This window comes from Microchirus variegatus, assembly GCF_963457635.1.
Source record: "Microchirus variegatus genome assembly, chromosome: 11".
In the NCBI taxonomy this organism is placed as follows: domain Eukaryota; kingdom Metazoa; phylum Chordata; class Actinopteri; order Pleuronectiformes; family Soleidae; genus Microchirus; species Microchirus variegatus.
In genome coordinates this window covers 23,001,222-23,023,910 of record NC_139812.1, presented here as the reverse complement: position 1 = coordinate 23,023,910, position 22,689 = coordinate 23,001,222, and the positions used below count along the sequence as shown (strand labels likewise).

The 22,689-nt window shown below is 40.4% G+C and overlaps 1 protein-coding gene across 1 annotated transcript; it reads right to left on the bottom strand.

Annotated features, from left to right (window-relative positions):
* Window positions 1-3,583: 3,583 nt before the first annotated feature.
* cdhr1a (cadherin-related family member 1a) lies at window positions 3,584-16,833 on the bottom strand (the record flags this gene model as incomplete). The annotated part of the gene is made up of 17 exons (XM_083898040.1): window positions 3,584-4,132; window positions 5,051-5,308; window positions 5,393-5,621; window positions 6,839-6,906; window positions 8,320-8,484; window positions 9,456-9,608; window positions 11,310-11,513; window positions 11,620-11,720; window positions 11,844-11,922; window positions 12,488-12,631; window positions 13,683-13,799; window positions 14,335-14,421; window positions 14,519-14,608; window positions 15,108-15,158; window positions 15,252-15,397; window positions 15,701-15,796; window positions 16,770-16,833. The coding sequence occupies 17 exons, from the start codon at window positions 16,831-16,833 to the stop codon at window positions 3,584-3,586; spliced, it is 2,601 nt and encodes an 866-aa protein (XP_083754166.1).
* Between the last annotated feature and the right edge of the window lie 5,856 nt (window positions 16,834-22,689).

Genomic DNA, 22,689 nt, shown 5'->3' with positions numbered 1-22,689 from the left:
TGTAAATTCAAGGATTTGCAACCGTGTATGTGCAGCGGTAACTCTTCTTCTCTCTCGTCTTGTTTATCATGTTTATCATGTAATGAAATCATGGTATGTTTAGATGGCAACGATACATTTGGAATTACTGCTTTATTTCAAGCCTTTATGATTGATTTAAACTAAAAATCACTTTTTTTTGGTACTTTTCTTTGGGATCTAATCTGTTAATAGTGTAATTATAAATGACGTAAAATGTATTTTGTCATTTTGGCTCAATTTGTTTACATTGTTATTGAATTTTAAATCTTCTCAACCTAAATCAAAATTCGGAATTAACAATTAAATGTTTCTGTTTCCTTCTTTTTTTAACACAATATGATTCTTAATTGTTCAGTTTTTCTGAAAATGTTTAATATTGCTCTCATGTTTGTGGTTTGTTGACATTGCACCTTTACATAGTTGCTTTAAAAGCATCTTTATATGAGTGAACAAAATTCCCTTTTATTTGAATCAAGTTTACCATGCAACACACACTCATTAAATAGATTTATTATTAAAGCTTTGTGTGTATTTTCATTTGTATTTGACCATTTGTGACTAGATTTTAAGACAAATATATTATCACGTAATCAACTAAAAAAAGCAATAAACCATATGCACAATTTGCAGCTCCTGGCAGAAATAAGTATGTGTTGTGTTTGAATGTCAGTTCTACACAGTGGACTTTGAGCGCCAAAATCCCACTTTTTTTAATATCTCTCGTCAGTTTTCAGGCCAAAACCCGGCCTCACGTTAAACATCTGTTAGTTAGTGCTGCAGATTCATTAACATGTCAAATCCCCTCCATCTCTGCATCCCCGAATGTACGTCACACTCTCTGTGAACACATCACACACAGCAGCCATGCGTCACACATGCCATGATCTGCAGACAGATGGTGCGTCGGATATGCGCCTCCACCAATGGCATTGTTCATTTGACCTAATACCTAAACACTGGCGTCCTCTTCCTCCCAATATCCCCCTCCCTGCCGTCACTTTATGATCAGATCACACCAGCCTCGTCTCCTGTGACGCAGGCAGATCAGTTCATCTGCAGCCCAGGCTCCGATTCCCCGTACTTATAAGACGAGGGCTTTTAAAGCGACTGGCTGAGATTGGCAGCTCTCGTTTCTGTGGCGGGGACACATCTGCTTTCTTTGCTTGTTCACATGTGTCCGTGTGATTTGCGTGCGCTCGGATTGATGTTGCTTTTGTTGTAATCCTTATCCGCCGCGTAGGACGCATGACAATGTGACTCGTGCAAACGCTCGGTTTCAGCTATTTAAGTACATGAATATTATGTTTATGTGGCCTTAGCTTCTTGTTTTTTCCTCCCTGCGTGACCTCAAATGCTACGCTACAGAGCAGCTGCCGATCTCGCGAGAATTTAATATTCCTAATCTAGAGAAGATGCTAAAAGGAAAATATTTTTTCAGAACTACCACTTCTTAAAAATCCAGTGCGTGGTAGTTCTTTTTGCTCTAAAGCATCGATGCTCTTCGCAACTTTCAACTCTGTAATCCTCTATCAAATAGCCCGCTAATCCTCGTCTGCCTCTTACATGGCATAATGCATGATCATTTGGGCTGCTCACTCATATTCCCTCATTTTCAACGTCAGAGCATTAACAGCTTGCGACGTCAAAAAGTGTGTGCGCGTTTGACCGTTTTGACCTGAAAATGTTTTTTTTTTTTGTTTTTTTTCTCCTTCACAGTCTTTGGGACTATGTTCCCAGCACATAAGCGCTCACATTTGCAGGGTAAACGACTACAACTGTAGCCAGGCAGAAAGTTTCAACCCCGTGTCCAAACAATATCGGCACTGATGGAGTCTTGGTTTTACGCCAATGATGCAAAATTGCACCGAAAATGAACAAGGTTGGCCGTTGGATTAGAGAGGGTAATCTGCACAGTTTAATGTTTTATGTAATGATGAAATAGTGCGTGTGTGTGGCTGAGGCACTGAGTGGGTCAGTGTAATAATTGGTAGCGCTCAAATTGACACAGGCGCTAAGGAGGGCAAAAAGGGTTTGAATCAGGATAATATCTGTGTATTTGCATATTCTGATGTTGTTGATCTACATGAGTATTATTGAGTGTTTGCAGTGTTTTGTCCTTTATTTTTAGAAAACTTAACACATGAAACAAATGATATCCTCTGCTTTGTCGGGTCACATAACAACATACATCTTACCAGTTTTCCACCTCAGTAATGTGGTCCAAGCAGCGCCTTCTTTTTTCTCCAGAGGGGGGCACTACAGCACATTTGCACACTAATTAAGGAGGCGTTAAGTCTTAAGATGAGCTGTTACTTACTATACTGAAGCAAGTCTGGGATCCGATTTGTCGTTATTTTAGACCAGAACATAGCTTAAAGGTGCATTATGTAATAAATATAAAGCAATTGGCCATAAAATCCTCCTAATATGTCACAGAGACTCAGGAATAATGTTCATATAACAAACTGAACTCACCAACAACAACAGTACAGACAAAATATTTGCATTAAAAAAATATTTTGCATACTGCAAATCATGTTTATGTTTTGAAATCATGTTTTTGCATGTGGCGCCACCTACCGCCATCTACCAATCATTGCAATCAGTAGAGTCTCAGCTGCCGAGCAACCACGGGTTGCCAGTTACGTCAAAAAACGAAAACTAAAAGAGCTCTGTATTTTGAATTTGAATGTAGTAACCATTTTTGGCCACATTCTTACGTATGGCACCTTTAACTTCAAAAAAATTGTTCATTAAAATGATAGTTACGTATTTAAAACGTGTGACTAGTTTGAAAAAGATGAATTTCAAGCAGCTAAATATGATTTATGACATAATAATCAAATATTGACACTTTAAATGTAATGATACAGTAATGATACACAATTGCAACATGTGTAAAATTATCTTGAATGATGTCCTTTTATTGGTTGTAAAATCAGTTTGACAGCAAAGAAAAAAGAGAGATTGAAAACAAACACCACCACCTCCACACCTACAGCAGTAAACAAGTGAAAATCTGCTTCATCCCAGGGCTGTAAACAGCGCCTTTACACCTGCGCAGTGGGATTAAATGTCTTCCTTTACGCGATCTCTTTGGTTCCTGTTTCTCGGGCTGAGCTCATTAGTCACTCCAAGTGTCATGAAATCCCCTGTAAGGAGCTTGGTCGGATCCCAAATGAACAGTCTCGCCTGGTGAAGTCTGTGTGACTTCAGTGGGATCTGGGTTGAAGAAAGTTAAGCCACTGGTGTGTCAATGGAGAGTTCAAAATGTGGGACTTGTACAAAAAATTGAGCCATACCAAGAGGACGGGGTGAGATGAAAACCTGTTTTGCTGTCCATCATAAAGTATGAAAATCACATCACGGATCTGCAATTAACCAAGTTCCACTCAGAAAGGAGGATGTTAAAAGCCCCATGGGTTACCTAACCCTAACCCTTTACGTATGTGTCCTTATTTGTCCTTGAAGTAAGTTGACTACCTCTGCTCGTCAAGATTTCAAAAGCTTCAGGAAAGCTGCTAAAAATGGACCTGGAGGACTTGTTGAGATCCATCAAGCACTATTGGTGTTTCAGCATCCTCTTCTGCTCCAGCCTCATTTTGAGCTCCGACACCAGTGCTTTGTTCACATTGTCTTGTTTGTTCATCGCTGGCTTCCTTTTGGGTTTGGCTTCCACCGACGCTGAGACGGTGGGCACGGACCACAGCCTCTCTCCGGGGACGTAGGGCGGTGGTGGAGGCGGCAGAGATGGGGCGCAGGGCGGCGGCGGCCACTGTCTCACAACGTTGTTGACGTTGTTGTTGTAGTTGACGTTCTCCACGAACGCCTCCCTCTCTTGCTCCTCGACTCTGAATCTCTCTCCGGGCGTTTCCTCTGCTTTGAAAAAGTGTTTGAGGTTCCAGGTGTGCGGCTTGCGCGGCCTCCTCCTCACGCGGCGGTTGGGCAGGATGCGGTTGGACTTTTTGTTGCGCATGAATGTGGCGGTGGAGATGACGACGGTGACTATGACCATGAGACAAATGACGCCAGCGAGCAGGCCTAGGATTTGCAAAGGATTGTTTCTACTCTGCATTATAAATGATCCCAGAGGGCCCCCTTTGAGTTGGGTCTGTAAAAGAGCACAAGGAGAATTCACATGAATGGGATACAGAACTCCAAAAATATTGTCCCGTAGTTTGTCAAGACAAGATCAGAGAGGTTGGCTGGGAAACCCAGAGTTAAAACCATTCAAGATCTGAGAGTGAAATTATGAATTCATATTGAAACTTTAGTGTTGTGCTCTTGTGCTCTTTTACAGACACAGTCTACTGCTACAAGTTCACAGAGAGTGAAAATAGTAGCCCTGCTGTGTCGATCATCTCAGGGGAAACTTGGTTTATGTCCTCCTTACAATCTTTCTGATCTTGCCCTGAGCTTGCACACGGGACCTTTTCACAGAGTTCCAGTACATAAGAGTGGAAACGATGATTGTGAGTGAAATGGCGAAGGTGACAACGGTCAGACAAATCCAAAACACCGTGCGGGGACGTTTCCTGAGGCCCAGGAAGTATGAGGAAAATCTGGATTTGATCTGAAAACACGACAAGTGCGTTTGTGTGAGACAACGGAAGCAAACAACAGACACCAACGCAGTGTTTTCCCTCCAATCCTGGTCCTCAGGAACCCCACTGTCCTGCATGTTTTAGATGTCCCAACACACCTGAGGGATCCTGAGGACCAGGATTGGGATAAAAGACATGTGTAACACCTATTTTATTAGACACACCAGTTTACTTGCCAAAGATCTAATAGGTAGTTCCAATTCATGCATATTGACGCGGCCAAGACGACCTGTTCAAGCTCAAACCGAGTGACAGAATGGGCAAGAAAGGTGATTTTGAACGTGGTATGCTTGTTGGTGCCAGACTGGCTGATCACAAACATCTCTTGGTAAAAATACCCAGTAAGCAGCAGTCCACTGGGCGAAAGGTAGATTGGTTATTCACTTGTACTTGGTTGGGTTTTACCCTACTTGGTTGTAACTTACAGCCTCAGTGATGTCGATCTTGACGACCGCCGTGGTGCTGAAGGACGGCTGGCCTCGGTCTCTGGCCTGCACCACCAGAGACCAGGTGAAGTCGCTCTGCTTGGTGATGTTCCTGATGATGGCCATGGACTTGATGTAGGACTTGAGCACGATCTCGCCCGTGTCGGCGTTGATGTCAAAGATGTTGTTGTCCGGCTCGGCTTTCATGATGGCGTACTCGATGACGTTGTTGGGCACCTCTGCGTCGTCGTCCACGGCCTGTGTCAAATGCAAACCTACGTGTTTAATCGTGACAATGACACTGAAGTCGTTTTGAGTTTCTCGTGACCGGGAAGTACTTACCTCTATTTTCACTGGCGCTCCAATCACCATTGTCTTCTCGAGGAAGTTGTCGTTAAAGGCGGGTGGGTGGTCGTTCAGGTCCAGCACCGTCACAAAGACCTCGGCCAGGCTGTACTTCCCTTCTGTGTCCTCTGCCTTCACATAGAAGTTGTACTTGGATTTGATCTCTGCGTCCAGGCTCGCCCAGGGCTGAGTGTAGATGATGCCAGACTGGGCCTGGATCAGAAACCTTCAAATGGAAGTTTGTGTTTAAGAACATTCTACTGCCCTCGCAAATTCAGAGAAATGGTTGTTTGTTGATTTGAGCGTTGTCCTCCTCCCCTTCCATCCCTTAGAGACTGGAGGTTGCCAAATAGTAGAGGTTTCAATCCCACATTAAACAAAAGACTAACAGTGTTTTTCCACTATACGGTACCGCCTTGGCTTCTTAAAAAATGTCCATTCCTGCAGTATAATTATCTTTTTCATGACAGTTTTTACTGCTAACATACTGAACAGGAATGGAAGGTACCAGTTTACCCTGCAGGGTCACAGTGTAAAGGTAGTCAGCAAAGACCGGTCTATTTTCTCCTCCAATCCCATTACAGGATTAGCTAAGGCAGAGGATGAGCAGGCAGAGATCAGAACAACATGGTCCCCGTATACGGCAAACTATTCCAGGAGTTTTTGTGAAATGTAAAAAAAATATATATAAAACTAAATGTTTGTTGCCGTGTGTTCCTTTTCATTTTGAGGACTAATCTGCCGCCGCCGTTGCTAAATGGCACACGCTAAGCTGAAACTCCTCAACAAATCTCTGTCCTCTGCTTATTTTGGACGTCCAGCTCCTGCGTGCCACGTGACATCACAAATCTGCTCTAAATCAGTGCCACAGAGCCTGACATCTAAACTGCAAAGTCCAAATATACTCTCATGTTCACCTACGTTCACCTACAAAACGCTGTTGAGATGTGTTAGATATGTGTTAGACCCTTAAAAAAGCAGTTTCCTGTGTGTTATCACTAAGTGAGAAGAGTCACTGCTGAGGTTTTTTCCTCTTTTCTTCATCTTCTGCTGGAAATGTAATAAAAACCGAGATGAGAGAAAATGCCAGCAAAATCCCCTGAGGGACTCGAGCGCTTTAGGTGCAATAAAGTGAACTGAAGTTCTCAGTTTTCTCATATGAAAGACGAGCCTTCTGTCATATTTCTTTACCGATGACAGGCAGGATGTGTTGTTTTTATCCTGATTTACAGTTGAACTGAATAGTTAAAAATGACACAGCAGCCCTGGACTCAAAGAAGACCAGGTACCAGGAATTCTATAAGACCCATCATCACAAGGTAGTTCTTAATATGTCCAGCAATTGATTATATTGTGCAGTGGATTTTGGTAATGGTTTCCTTGGATACTGCTTTTTCTTTTGGACCTAGATTCTAAACCTCAGTTACATTCACACATACTCACAGGTCAGCTCCTGATCCATAGATAGAGTACCTCACTTCACCCCAAGGCCCTGAGTCTGGGTCTGTTGCCTGTAGAGGAAAAAATATATAAAAGGCAGATGTTTGGGTTTGTAGCAGTGGAATGAATGAGGTCCGTCAAAGTAAATTGTACTTAAGGATTAAGGGTTTACATGTGGTTCTGTGGAATAAGGCATATTGTTATTAATATTAAAGGTGCATTATGTAATAAATATAACTGGCAACTGGCCATAAAATCCTCCTAATATGTCACAGAGACTCAGGAATAATGTTCATATAACAAACTGAACTCACCAACAACAACAGTACAGACAAAATATTTGCATTAAAAAAATATTTTTTTTGCAGACTGCAAATCATGTTCATGTTTTGATATCATGTTTACGGCATGTGGCGCCACCTACTGCCGTCTACCAATCACTGCAGTCAGTAGAGTCTCGGCTGCCGAGCAACCACGGGTTGCCAGTTACATCAGAAAAACGAAACCTAAAAGACCCCTGTATTTTTGAATTTGAATGTAGTAACTGTTTTTGGCCACATTCTTACATATGGCACCTTTAACTTGAGTTCACATTTTCTGCCAATATTTTTCCTTTTTTTCAATGTTACACCTTTGGTATGAAGAACAAGACATTTTCACACAGAGATCTGCCGCTCACTGGATATCCCCCCCGCCCCCCTCTTTCAGAACATTCTCTGTAAACCTGAAAAATCCCAGTGGATCAGCAGTTTCTCAGAGACTCAAACCAGAGTTCCACGAAGAACCGTGCCGAGGTCGTTTTAAATCACCGTTCTCCTCTCACTCTGCTGCTGCTGTTTAAACTTGAGCATTCACTCCTTTGCTGCCTTGTCATTGGCTGATTAAACCGAGTGAACAATGGAGTGAAATTAATGAATTTGGACATGATGTCAACTATAAAAAGACTGTTTTTTTAATGTTCAACAACGGCACGAGCTAATCTGTCTGTCTGCGACTGCAGGGATGTCTGTGTGTGTGTGTTCAAGGTCACCTGTTGTCTGTTTTGTCTATTTGTTTTGATTGAAATTGCCTGAGATTAAGGCAACGAGCCTCTGTGTGTCGAGCACGACTTATTAGTGAGCATCATACAAACTGATAAGGGCAAATGGTTTTTAGACTAAATGACACAAATCCCTTCGTGTCCTCAGGGTTCATGTTATTTTTGTGATGCGACTGCATGTGCTGCTGAGCATTAGGAGAGGAGGAGGAGGAGAGAAAAATGTTGATGTTACACAACTAAATGAAAGTGATAGCCATTTGGCAGCTTACCTTCTCCAGCTTTTATCTACATGTTTTCACATATTTATCCCAAAAAAAGTCTACATTTGGGGGAATTAAGGTCCCGCTTTGGGTATTTTGTCAAACTCGACAGTGACAGTGACGCACGTCAGTGAGTGCACGTTATTTTTAGATTTAGGACGTGAAAAGAAGACTTCACTACTCACCGTGACCGACACCACGTTGGAGCCGCCGGGCGAGTTTTCCGGGATTCTTGCGATGTAGTAGTCTGAGGAGAATTTGGGCGCGTTGTCGTTGGTGTCCAGGAGATGGATGACGATGTCCGCCGTGGCACTGAATCTCTCCGGAGTGTCAACTTCAACCGCCAACAGCTGTGAAGAGGAGGGAGGTGGACATTAAATGAGTGACAAAAGAAAAGATGCAGTACAGAAAAGTACTAATACACAAAGGGTTTATTGTTGTATGTAGAGTAAGAAAACGCATTTCTCTGTCCACATAAATGCCAATGAAAAAGACTAAATAAATAGCTAAATAGTTAAAGGTGCATTATGTAAAGCAAAGCATTAAAACATTTTTTTTTGCAGACTGCAAATCATGTTTATGTTTCCAAATCATGTTTTGGCATGTGGCGCCACCTACCGCCGTCTACCAATCATTGCAGTCAGTAGAGTCTCAGCTGCCGAGCAACCACGGGTTGCCAGTTATGTCTGGAAACTAAACCTAAAAGACCTCTGTATTTTGAATTTGAATGTAGTAACTGTTTTTGGCCACATTCTTACATATGGCACCTTTAAAAGTAATAAAAGAACATGAAATAAGGGCAGTTTAACTGCAGTAGTAAGGAAATAGACATATGTTATAGCGATGAATTATAAGTATCTGATATGTAAAAATAAACACTGTTGAAAGACCATGTGCAGATGAGGATAACAACATAGCAACTTGTATTTTTACTCCTCTACATTTCCTCTCATTATAGTTTTCTAGTCTTGATGAGCTTTACAGTTTTATTCATTCACCCATTCACACATCTTATTGACATCATATAGACTAGCAGAGCCAGGAATTGAACCCACAAAGCTTCTAGTTGAAACTAGACCTTCTACTACTTATACTTCTAAAACTTTAGTACATTTTATATCAAAAAAATTACTTTTTGATTCTTAAATACAATAAATGTCATATAATTTTAATACTTTTACTTAAATAATATTACAAATAAGTTCCTCCAACTTCTGCCAAAGTCATTTTCTGGTAAGATACTTGCACTTTTACTCATTTATATTCTATTCATGTCGTTGCTCATTTTCTCTGTACGTGGTGCAGACGCTTATCGTGAAACCTTGTATGAGAGGAAATGGTGTTTCTCGTAGTCCATGGCAACAGAGTCCTCCACCAGGATCGTGACCTGGGCCTCGTTAAGAACAGTCTGAGGAACCACTCGCAGCATCCTCCCCGGTCCGATCAGTCTCAGGTTGAATTTAGCGTTCGTGCCCTGCGAGGAGAACATCATCATCATCATCACCATCATCATCATCACATTATTCAAAATGTCTAATCAGAGGAAATGAAAGAGCCGTGCATATTTGAACCTATTAATAGTAATCTGCATTTATTCCAAAGCTATCACAGACAGGAGGAGACTGAGGATAATCCGTGCAGTAAATATACTGTAGGCTATTTCATTAATATAAAAGCAATAATGTTAAAGAAATTAATATGATCTCTATTGCCGCAAATATAATGTCAGTATATAGAGGATAGAGATGGAGCGTGTGTGTGCGCGCTTGTAACGGCGTTATCAGAGAATACATGTGCTCACTTGGACGAGGCTGCAGACACAGACAGACTTACATAAGCAGACAAACGGCACCGTGAGAGAGAGAGAACACCTTTTACTTTTATGCTGGCTTAGTTTCTACGGATTGACTGTGATAATGGTAGCCTGACAGCAGCTTCTCACACACACACACACACACACAGAGGGAGATGGACGTCAGCCTGCACACAATGTGACAGTGGAATTTGTTATTACGTAAAGTCTATCACTGATCCTCTCATGGTTAACGACAGTGGCATCGCTGCTATGTCAGTGCTTCAAAAAAAAAAAGGGATGCCTGCTCTGTAAAAGAAGAATTATGATAAATGATGATATTTATGCAGGTTGGTGTAGCGATTAGCACTCTTGCCTTTGCAGCAAGGAGACCTACACTCCTAGAAATAAGGGTTCCAAAAGGGTTCTTCTACAAGGGCTGAGGTTCTACCTGGAACCATTTGCTTCTGAAAAACCCTTTCCCGAAGAAAGGGTTCTTGGTAACACTAATGGTTCCAGGAAGACCCATTTTGAACCAGAGAACCCTTTAAAACCCCTTTCCTGAATAAAGGGTTCTTGGTGGAACCCTCCAAAAGGGTTCCAGGTGGAACCTTTATTATTATTATTATTCATTACATTTCTAGAGCGCTTTTCTAGACACCCAAAGCGCTTTACACATTGGCCATTATTAATTAAAACATTCTCACTGGTGGTGGTAAGCTACATGTAGCCACAGCTGTGCTGGAGCAGACAGACAGAAGCGTGGCTGCCCATGTGCGCCAAACGGCCCCTCCGACCACCACCATAATTCATTGCATTTTTTTTTCGAACTGTGGGAAGCCGGAGAACCCGGAGAAAACCCCCCGCACACACAGGTAGAACATGCAAACTCCTTGCAGAAAGGCTCTTGTTCCAACTGGGGCTCGAAGTTCTTCCAACTGGGGTTTGAACCCAGGAACTCGGGCTTTCTTGCTGCAAAGGCGAGAGTGCTAACCACTACACCAGCCGTGGGCCCTTGGCAGCAAATGGTTCTCCTATGAGGACAAGCCGAAAAACCTTGTATGGTTCTACTTAGCACTTTTGTTTCTAAGAGTGAAGGTTCGAGCCCCGGTTGGAACAAGGGCCTTTCTGCATGGAGTTTGCATGTTCTACCTGTGTATGTGTGGGTTTTCTCCGGCTTCTCCGCCTTCCTCCCACAGTTCAAAAACATGCAATATGGGGATTAGGTAAATCGTACACTCTAAATTGACCATAGGTTTGAATGTGACTGAGAATGAGTGGTTGTTTGTCTCTATATGTGACCCTGGTGATCTGTCTGGGGTGTGACCTCACCCTATGTCAGCTGAGTTGGACGGAAAATGGACGGATGGGTGATTTATGCACCTGATCTGAGTCGTTGACGGTGATTTTCAGCCCCCGCAGTATCTCCCCCTCTGGTGGATGCTCATACATGGTCAACTCAAACATGTTCTGTGGGCCGTTCTCTCCGTAGAAGGTGGGTGGGTTGTTGTTGAGGTCCACCACACGGATCACCACTGTGGTCACGCTGTAGTCCATCGGTCTGCCGTCAGGACTCACTTCTGAAGCCTGGACAAAGGAAACTGAATCACTAAACATGTGGATCTATGTCTAAACAAAAATAAATCGCACTTTTAATTCAGATAAAAAGAAAGCAAAAGAAGTACAAACGTACCCTGACTTTAATGTTGAACAGCTCCCTCTTCAGGTGAGAGGGGAGAGTCAGCAAAGTGATGCAACCACTTGTTTTGTTGATGCTAAAAACACCAGCGTCACCTGCACACACATGAATACAGTTCTGAAACAACGCTTAACGTCCAATGTTCTTCCTCAGAAGTTTAGAATTGAAAAACTCAACATTCATGAGATGTTAGATGACGGTTCACACACAGTACATACCGTCATCGATGGAATATTGAATCGGATTCGGTTTCCCCACATCACAATCTTTGGCCACGACCGTAAATATTTCAGATCCCTTGCAAAAAGAAAATATACCAGTATATGATAATATATATGTATGTATAGTTTTTGTAGTTTAGTAACAAGTAAAAAGAAAATATGTTAATTAACTTTGATTTTGCAAACACGTTTGCTAAAAGGAAGCATGGATTTTAACTCTCTGTGTGTGTGTGCGTGTGTGTGTGCGTGTGTGTGTGTGTGTGTGTGTGTGTGTGTGTGTGTGTGTGTGTGTGCGTGCGCTCGTCCTAATCTGAGTCTTCAAAGACACGCTCAAATGTCACGTTTGTAATTATTCCCCCGTTGCATCAAAGTCAGAATGTGTAATCTTTCCACTGCCGTGACATTTGGTGACTCGGAGGATAACGTGCCTTTTAAATGCTACATGAAAAGCCAATGAAAGAAGCAGCTCTGGCGTTAGTGCTGCCAAATGTCACTAATTAAAACTCAAAGTCATGTGATGAAAGCATGCTGCTGCTGCTTCTTTGCATTGCCAATGCTCTACAACACTGAGGCAGTTATTGTTAGTTTTATACCCACTGCTATGATATAGTAATTCTGTATGAAGATGATTTCATACTCACTGGCACTGAAACCTCATAAACGTAGCCAAAGTAGGGCGTTCCGATAAAAGATGGCGGAGTGTCTTGTGCGTCGATCACGTTGATCGTCAGAGTCGCCGACGACGACAGAAACTGATCCTTGCCGTTGAAATTACCGCCGCCGTCCTGGAAGACATTTAATTCTCAAATAAGAGCACTACATTTATCTCCTTACATTTTTCTTACAGGTTTATTGAGCAGAACTTGTAAAAGTTTTCTGTAGAAAGGACTGTTTTTCGTCCTGTGTGTATATTGTTTCATTTATTTTCCTTTGGATCAAATATTTAAAGGTTTCTGTGTTCATTTAAGGTTTCTTATGAAAACTTAGTTTCTCAAAAAATTGTATTGCCGTGCCGTGCCTTGCCTTGCCTCAGCACGGCACGGCACGGCACGGTTCTAATGATTCAGTTACACTTAAAAAAACTGCTTTACATGTCACTAGTCACTCGTTTGTGTGTGTGTATAATGAAGTCACCGCAGTTTCATGCAGCCTTGCAGTGATGACTCTGCCCATGTTGAGTAGCTACTTTTTTTGTCGTGGAAAACCAACCTAAAATGTGCCGTGCCGTAGCGAGGCGGAACCATAGTGGAAAATGGCCAATTGTTAGGTTTTTGTAGAGAAATCCTGCCACCAACAATGTGGAACAGTCAGATGGAGCAACTCTGTCCCCTTAAAATTATGTTTAAAGGTGCCATATGTAAGAATGTGGCCAAAAAACAGTTACTACACTCAAATTCAAAATACCGAGGTCTTTTAGGTTTTCGTTTTCTGACGTAACTGGCAACCCGTGGTTTCTCGGCAGCTGAGACTCTACTGACTGCAATGATTGGTAGACGGCGGTAGGTGGCGCCACATGCCAAAACATGATTTTCAAAACATAGACATAATTTGCAGTCTGCAAAATATGTTTTTTAATGAAAATATTTTGTCTGTACTGTTGTTGTTGGTGAGTTCAGTTTGTTATATGAACATTATTCCTGAGTCTCTGTGACATATTAGGAGTATTTTATGGCCAGTTGCTTTAGATTTATTACATAATGCACCTTTAAATACAACTAAACGGTAACATTAAATTGTTGCAAGTATTTGTATAGTCAAAAGTTTCACAAATGAAAAGGAAAGTATATATAATATTGTTGGACGGACACACTGATCTCTGATATATTCATTCATTACCTTTGCTATGACAGTGACAAAGTGTGTCTTTGTTTTCTCGTAGTCCAACATTTCGCCCGATTTGATGCGGAGGACGCCGCTGTGTCTGTCTATGGCAAACACGGTGGTCTGAGGATTCTGAAAGAGAGAACGGTGCAAAGCAAAAGGGATTTAAACAGACAACACGAATGCAGTCGCACGAGCTTGAAAAGCCCATCGCTGAAACCTCTAAACCCCCGTTTACAAGCTCTCACGTGAGATATGAAAAGTGGTGAATAAAAAGCCGCATGCTCTATAAATCTCTTTGTCCATCTGGACGTAAAGACGCCGTCTGCTCAAGGACAGAGCGATGGGCAGGTGATGGTAGCCGCGTCCAGATGTGCACCATGGTGTCACTCACCAGTGTCGGCCCAGGCCAACTGTCCAACGTGCAAACAACAGCAGGGCTTTAAGCCTCTAACACCAGACACAAATGTTTCTATGACTGAATCCCCACTGTTAGAATTCATCACATGCACAATAGGAAATTAAAAGAAATGGAACAGTTAATCCATGTGAGGCCATATTATTTGGCCAGTTTGATGCTACAGCTTCATATGAAATGTCTCGTCTGTGCTGGTTGATGTCGAGTATTTATGAGTTTTAGAAGTTAGAATGTGTAGCGATCGATTACCTGAAGGTAAAAGGTGAGCGAACCCCCCGAGCCTGTGTCTCTGTCCACTGCCTCCACTCTGTAGATGCTGCTGCCGGACTCTGTCGTCTAAAAGGTGCAACACACGAAAAAAATAAAATAATTAGCCAATAAACCATTTTTATGTTTGTATTGTCGGAAAGTTTAAATAATAAATAATTCTTACTTCGAGCACGGCGATGATTGCAGGCATGTTCTGGAATTCAGGTTTTTCATCGTTTGCATCCATCACAAATATTGTGACTCTTTCCACAACCTGAAAGATGATATGAGACCTGAATATAATACTTATATAAAGAATGGTATCTAATAGGGGTGGGGAAAAAAATCGATTCACATAGGAATCGCGATTCTAATCATCCACGATTCTGAACGATTCAAAAAAAAAAAAAAAAATTCTATTTTGAAAAACCACACAAAACACCAGTTTGTGTTATTTGTGTACAGTTTATTTTAGTAACTTCTGGCAGAAAAAGGCAGCTAGCCTAGGCTTTTATTAATGTAAGTTATTTTTTTGTACAGTATGTAAGTTTTTATTTGTTTTGAGTGAATAAATGTTAACTTTTGTCTTAAGTTTGCCTTTGTGTGATCACATTATCACATTATCTTATACAAACTGTATTGTTTTGATGCCATAATTTGCCTCAACACACTATGCATTGTATCAGTTTTGAATCGAGAATCGTATGAATCGAATCGTGAGCCACCCAAAGATTCACATACTATCTTATATCTAATGACTGCTGTGTCCATACCTTGCTTTGTCCATCTGTGATGCTGACAAGAACATCGATGGAATCTTGTTTCTGGAGCAAAGGTGAGAATAAAACAGTTATTGTGGTTTAATGAAGAAAATATGTAAACACAATTGAACCCTATTTAAAAAGCGTTTGCTTCACCTCTCTGTCCAGCTTCTCCACCAAGGTGATGTTTCCAGATCTGGGCTCGACCCTGAAGTACTCTTTGAAGCCGGTGTCGAAGGAAAGGCCGTACCTCACCTCCTGACCTTCAGGGTCTGAGCCGTTGAGACGGTAGATCTGTGTGCCTGAAGGAAAACTTAGGTTTGGTTGTGCACAAATGTTTTAAATTTGTGTTAAAAATCTAGTTTTCTAGCAAATGCTGAGAACCAGAATGGCACCAGTATAATAAATACTCAAAGAGAGGGACATCTGCAGCACATCATGTACATCCACATCAACAGGTGGCTCCAGCAGATGAGCACGACGACCGTGTTAGTACATGCAGCACAACACAACACCTGTTCATCTATCAAAGACTATTTAAACATTCTCATCTCTCCACACAGATACAGTGGCTGCTCAGAGTGAGTGACAGGTGTCAGTCTCACCAACAGGCGTGTCCTCCGACAGGCTGAACAGGGCCAGGTTCCCATTGTGGCTGTACGGCCCGTTGTCGTAGAAGTAAGGGGCGAAGTCGGCTTGAGCTGAGGGCAGAAATGCACCTTAAAATCCAGCCTGCTTTTGATGTGAATTTGGACTCATTAGGTGAAGTTCTTGGAACAAAAACTTAGGGTGAATTCCAATTCCTCGCTTAACCCTCAATCTCAAAAATGCGCGCTCCCTCTAGTGCATTGGTTCTCAAAGTGCGGCCCGGGGGCCAATGGCGGCCCGCAGAAACATTTCTGACCGCCCGCAATGAATTACAGTTGATAGTTTTAATCCAGGAGCTACTAAGCTTGTTAAATGTTTATTGGACATTACTGGATACAGACCAACAAGTGTAAACTGTACAACTGCAATCTGGTCATCAAAATTTAAAATTAAAGGATTTCTTTCTGGTTTTTTTCCTTTGGCGACCCTCAGTCCAACGATGGGTTCCTAAATTGGCCCTCAGGTATCAAAACTTTGAGAACCCCTGCCATAGAGCAACATGAAAACATTCACTCTGCAGCTGCTTATAGGGAACAAAATGCCCCAAAAATACACTGAAACTGCCCATAAAAACGCACTAATGTTTGCTTGTTTTTATGTTTTCTCAGCCACTAATGCTCACAGTAAACAAAGTTAAGCTAACTATACAGCCTATGTTTTCTTGGTCACTTTAGCTGGGATTATGGACGAGTTACGTCAGCTTCCCAAAATAACTCCTCCACATACGTAGACCTGAATTCTCAGAGAAAAAAAACGTTTTTATGCTTTTATTTCTAATATCACATTCTAATAATTATTATTTTAGCTGTACCAGGTTCAGAGTGTCCATAAAATATAATCTTTTTTGACAGGCCTTCAACGTTCCAGTTCAAATGCACCACATTTAAAAACAGCCAACTAATTATGAGAATAAAATTAAATATAATAAGCTCCAGAGGCCTGAAATCAGCCTGAAATCAGCCTGAAATCAGCCTGAAATCAGCCTGAACCACACGAAGACCGAGGATTGAGGAAGGTGAAACTTACCGAAGCAGGCGTGCACAAACACAAACAGCTGTGGCAAATGTTGTGATATCTTTGCATTCTTCATCCTAAAGAATGAAGTGGTGAAACTGCACCATGAAGACGGCTCCGTCACAACTCCAGCACATGAGACACGGCTCCTCACAGTGTTTACAGGGTGCGACTGGGACAAAGGCTAAAGGCATATGCTCATGACATGCTAATCCAATGACACGATCTTAAAGAGTTCCTCCTGGGCCTTACTCACTTTCTCAGCCACTGTGATACTGAGATAGTGGTCAGTAGTTTTATTACAATTATTATACAATCAGCATAGCATTTGCTGCACAGCACACAGTCATCTGTTGTAATAGTGGGAAAAAAGTATATTTATGAAATTAACAGAATAATTATCAGTGTGGGCGGGGATGAGATTATACTTCCTGTTTGGCCTGAAATTCTGGACTAATGATCTAAATACACAATCACAAATATCTATCAGATTCAAGCTGTGACTCACTTGTTTTTCGGTTTAATTTTGTTGTTTTCTTTTAGGATCAGGATGTGATCAGTGTCACTTTAATTAATCCCAACCATTAATTGTCTTAATTAATAATCTTCTAATCTGTAATCTTCTTGTCTAATCTAAATAGTATTTTGCCACTTTGTAGAATGTTAAACAACATCAACCAGATGGTCCTTTATTTAATTATCTTTCTAATAAAAATGAAATTGCTGTCAATAATCCAGACAAGACAAAAAGATTGAATGCGATTTAAAATGACACAAAGGACAACATTATGTTGTACATTTTACCCACATAGATACATTTCAGTGGTATGTTGTATTTCCAGTTGGAAAACAACGACAACGACAACATTGTGTTGTTGATGCACATTGTTAAAACATGTCGCATGCAAGGGGATTTACACACATGTATAAACCTTTTACAGTCCATTCTCCGAGCTGAAATTAAATCTACTTCATAATCTGAATGTACAGTGTATGGCACGACCTCACTGCTGTGTGAAATATATATACATATATATAATTTCATTGAAACATCAATGAGTGTGCAACTCAAAGTCAGCCACGTCTGAGGACGGCAGTTTAAAAGCACATCAGAGATCATTTTCCACGATATCGTCAGTGAGAGGTCACCTGTTTGCGTTTTTGCGGCTGCAGTGGTTTCGGGTTTAATTCTCGTCGGTTCTGGCAGATGGCATGATGCAGGCCCTACAGATTAACCCACTGTGCTCTAATCCCTCCTCATCTTGTAAATGCATGGAGCCTGTGTGTGTCTGTGCTCGCTCAGGCTCTATCAGACACAATTAGCGCACGCTAACTGTGCACGCGGTGTCACAGCAGAGACCGGCGGACGTGTGCAGGAGCTGCAGCATGAAGCGCGTGACCTCCCTCTCTATTGTAATAAAATAAAAACACGTCATTGACACACACTGTATCTACTGCACAGGCGTCTTTGCACTGGTCACGAATTATCGTAAGGATAAAAGCTCACCGCTCATCTTCTTAGTTTCTAATCTCGTGCCTTCAATCAACGCAACACATGCTGACCTTTATGTTCCTGTTGAGGACAGAGCCATTAGGCGCCACGTCTGAAACAATTCCAGATTATTCCATTATTCTCTGCGCATCATTTGATCTGGATTCTTGTTGGACACAGTTAAAGTCCCATCTATACAGTTATTAAATCATGTCTCGCCACATCGATCGTGTTCACATCGATGCTAACAAACAGAATTTAAGAAATCAAGAGTGGAGGCCACCTTTGTCTCTCAGATAAAACATACATGGACATACTTCTTCATAGTTACTGGGCTGTAATCTAGAATAAACCTGTCGGGAAAACTGTTTTCAAACCAGTTCATCCTAAAAAAAAAAGTCAAACAGTGGTTTTTGGTTCTGCAATAGAGTGTTTTATCCTATTGCCTGATTTTGTTTTAAAGTCACCATATGTAAGAATCTGGCCAAAAACAGTTACTACATTCAAATTCAAAATACCGAGGTCTTTTAGGTTTCGTTTTCTGACGTAACTGGCAACCCGTGGTTGCTCGTCAGCTGATTTGTAGATGGCAAAACATGATTTCAAAACATAAACATGATTTGCAGTCTGCAAAAATATATTTTTAATGCAAATATTTTGTCTGTACTGTTGTTGTTGGTGAGTTCAGTTTGTTATATGAACATTATTCCTGAGTCTCTGTGACATATTAGGAGGATTTTATGGCCAGTTGCTTTAGATTTATTACATAATGCACCTTTAAACTTTCCCCACATTTTCTCATTTTTAACTCAGCCTTTTGTCTAATATCTCATATAACTCAATTTGAATTGACCCGTGTTGTAAAGTTGCTTTATGAGAGAAGACAAAATATTTCCCCTTCACACTTTGTGTGTGGCACAAACATCACATTCAGGGAGCCCATATGAACAACTAGAAATAATAAAGACTTTTTATCAGCCAAAAACATCAACAATATGAAAATACCCAACCCTATATGGGCATTCATTTGCAGTATTATAATACAATCACAGTTACGACCACTAAATGAATATGCAAATTGCATTAAATTATTATTTGACAATGTGGCTTGGCTTTAGCTGTGCATGATAACATCGTGTGCTTAAAGTTTTTGGGCACGTTTCTGATCGTCCGTCAAAAAGCCACAGATTTGTCGACACAGATTTACTGTTGCATGGAAATAAACCACATTCATCAAGAAACATCTTGGATTACAAGAATCCCAAGTTGGTCCAAAATACATCACACACACACACACACACACACACACACACACACACACACACACACACACACACACACACACACACACACATTCTTGTACTTGCCATAAAATGTCTGCAGGTAGAGCCCCAGAGCAAAAAGGGCTGGAAAACTTTTTCGATTTTTTTTAATTTTTGGTCCAAAATTTAACAAAAAGTCATACTATACTGTCGTCCAAAATTTGAAAAAAAAATTTGACCCAAACTTTTTGGTCCAAAATTTGACAAAAATGTCATACTATACTATGTCGTCCAAAATTTGAAAAAACATTTTTTGCAAATATTTAAAAAAAAATTTGACCCAAAAATAAAAATAAAAAAAGACCCAAAATTTGAAGAAAAAAAATTTGAAATTTTTTATTTACCCAAAATTTGAAAAAAAAATTGACCCAAAATTTGAAAAAAAAATTTTAGCCAAAATTTTTAGCAACCTAAGGAAGTGATTTCAATGAAAACAAAGTGAGGACAGGCCAAAATGTCCTCACTCCATAAAAATGACCTCACTTTGTTGGTTAAAAACCCTCACTGGTCCTCAGTATGACGCAAGTACAAGAACACACACACACACACAGGCAGTTTTGCACACCTATTCTTCTCAGGACGCTGCACTGACTTTTATCCACTTGGACGTCCTCAACACAACATCCCTTCATAACCAGTGCCCAAACCTAACCACAATTAAAAATCTGAACTATCCTAAATTTAACCAGTTCCTAGGACCAGGTTTTGGTCTCCATGAGGACTACTGGTCCTTCTTATGAGTGGTGTCTCAAGTCTGAATTGGAATTGACATCCTGGCCACGAGCAGCCAGCAGCTCTGACCCTGAAGCCCAGTGAAGAAAGGCCTCACGTTGATCTTCAGTTACCATCACCCCCCCCACCCTGTAGACAATCAACGACTGTGATAACCTCACTGCCTGAGATCCACATACCGTCTCACTGCTTCAAGTCAACCACATTCAAGCAGCCTTTGATCCAGAAAGAACTCACCATACGACAGATTTATACCTGGAGTGCACGCTAACCTTTAATGTCCACATGTGTCTGGTCGTTTGTGTGATAAAGTTCATACTCTGTGATTTACAAAGTAAAAACAAATATGAAGGGAAACTTCACCCACATTAATACAGGATCAATCAGATTTTAGAGTTCCTGTTTTCAAGACGCCCAATTCAGTTTTTGGAACATTTTTTGATTATTATTATTATGATTATTGATAATCTGCAGTGGTGTTTGCTTTCAGGTTCGGTCCACTTCAGAACTAGGTCACTCATGTAATCTCTGCATGTAGAGTCGACTGCAGGTTAACAGCCGTTCAGTTTTCATAAACCTCTGAGAGGACTGCTCACACAGAGAACTGTGCAAAAAATCTGAAAAGAAACCATGCAGGGAAACATAATAAAGTTTTCACACAACGAGGTTGTGAAGAATAGTTGGGGAACACAATAAAATAAATGTAAACCAAGCTTTGAAGTTAAAATACAAATAAAAGTAATCATTTTGTAACATATTCACAAACGGATCCTCCCCACAAACCACAACAAGAAATCCCAACATTTTCAATAAATGTACTTAAATTTAGTGTGCATAGTATAGTAAAAAATAGACAAACAAAATATCCTCTGTACATGGATTTCAAATGATTGAGTACATCATCTAAATACTCTGATCTGCTGCTCCTCACTCCACACAGTCTTAAACACTACTGCCATCAAGTGGTTGAATATTGCAAGTGAACAATTCATAAACCCACTTCATGCATTATACATACAGTTTACCAACAATCCTGGACAGATAATCGTCATAGTTAATATTTAAATGACCACACATTGATGTAATGAAGCTTCATATGTGGGGAAACACTGAAGAAACACAGTATATTTATATACATATATATATATATATATATATATATATATATATATATATATATTGCCATGGTGTATTTTTATTTGATTTTACAAAATGTTTTTATTAATTTGTGATCTTATATTTTGGATTTCTTTTGTGCAAATGTTAACTTATTCTGTCTGTAAAGTGTCATTGAGTGGCGCTTTTAAATTAAATGTATTATATATATATATATATATATATATATATAGAGAGAGAGAGAGAGAGAGAGAGAGAGAGAGAGAGAGAGAGAGAGAGAGAGAGAGAGAGAGAGAGAGAGAGAGAGAGAGAGATTAGATTTAATTAGATTAGACTCTATTGATCCCATGCTGGCAATATTCACTTGTTATAGCACAGGGGGTGCAATAGAGAATAATAATAAAGAAATAAAATAAAGAAATATATAGTATATAGTATAATAAAGAAATAAAATAAGCAAATGAAATAGGATAATTGTACAAGAACAAACATACAAATGCAAATGAGCAGTAAAAAAAAGCTGTAGAACAGGAACATTAAAATAATGAGAAAGTATTAAAGATATTATCATTATTAAACATTTTCTTACTGAAAGCAAACAGTTATAGGATTTATTACATCGATTACACTGATACAGACTGTGATTTTATATGAATGTCTGCTAATAAAGTGTAAATCCAATATTATTATTATGTTATCCTTCCTCAAAGCATGAAGTTGCCCTTTAAAAATATATTAAAAACACAAGTTTTCCGACTCTTCACCACATTTATTCTATTATATTTTTGTACAAGTGTAAAAAAAACATGTACATAATTCATAATGAAAGGTTTGTTCTTTAAGGCTCTGCAGCGCACACACACACACACACACACACACACACACACACACACACACACACACACACACACACACACACACACAGAAAAGCTGTGACCATTCATTCATTCACTCCTTTTCCTTTCACTAAAAGCAAAAGTAGTGGGGCGACGATTATGCAAATGAGCAGATTTTGAGGGGGGGTGGTCACGTGACCTCGCCTGCACAGGATGTCCCACACGGGGGAAGAAAAAAGTGGTGACGTGAAGCGTGGACTGGTCTCACTGAGCTGAGAGTTCTCCTCCAGAGCAAGAAAGAAAAGTTTTGGAGCGATATTATTTTATGTATTTATTATTATTATTTAAATATAAATTAAGAACTCGAGGGTGAATCAGTATTTAAATATTTAATCACCTCTGTGTGTTTTTTTTAGTTATATCTTTAATTTAAC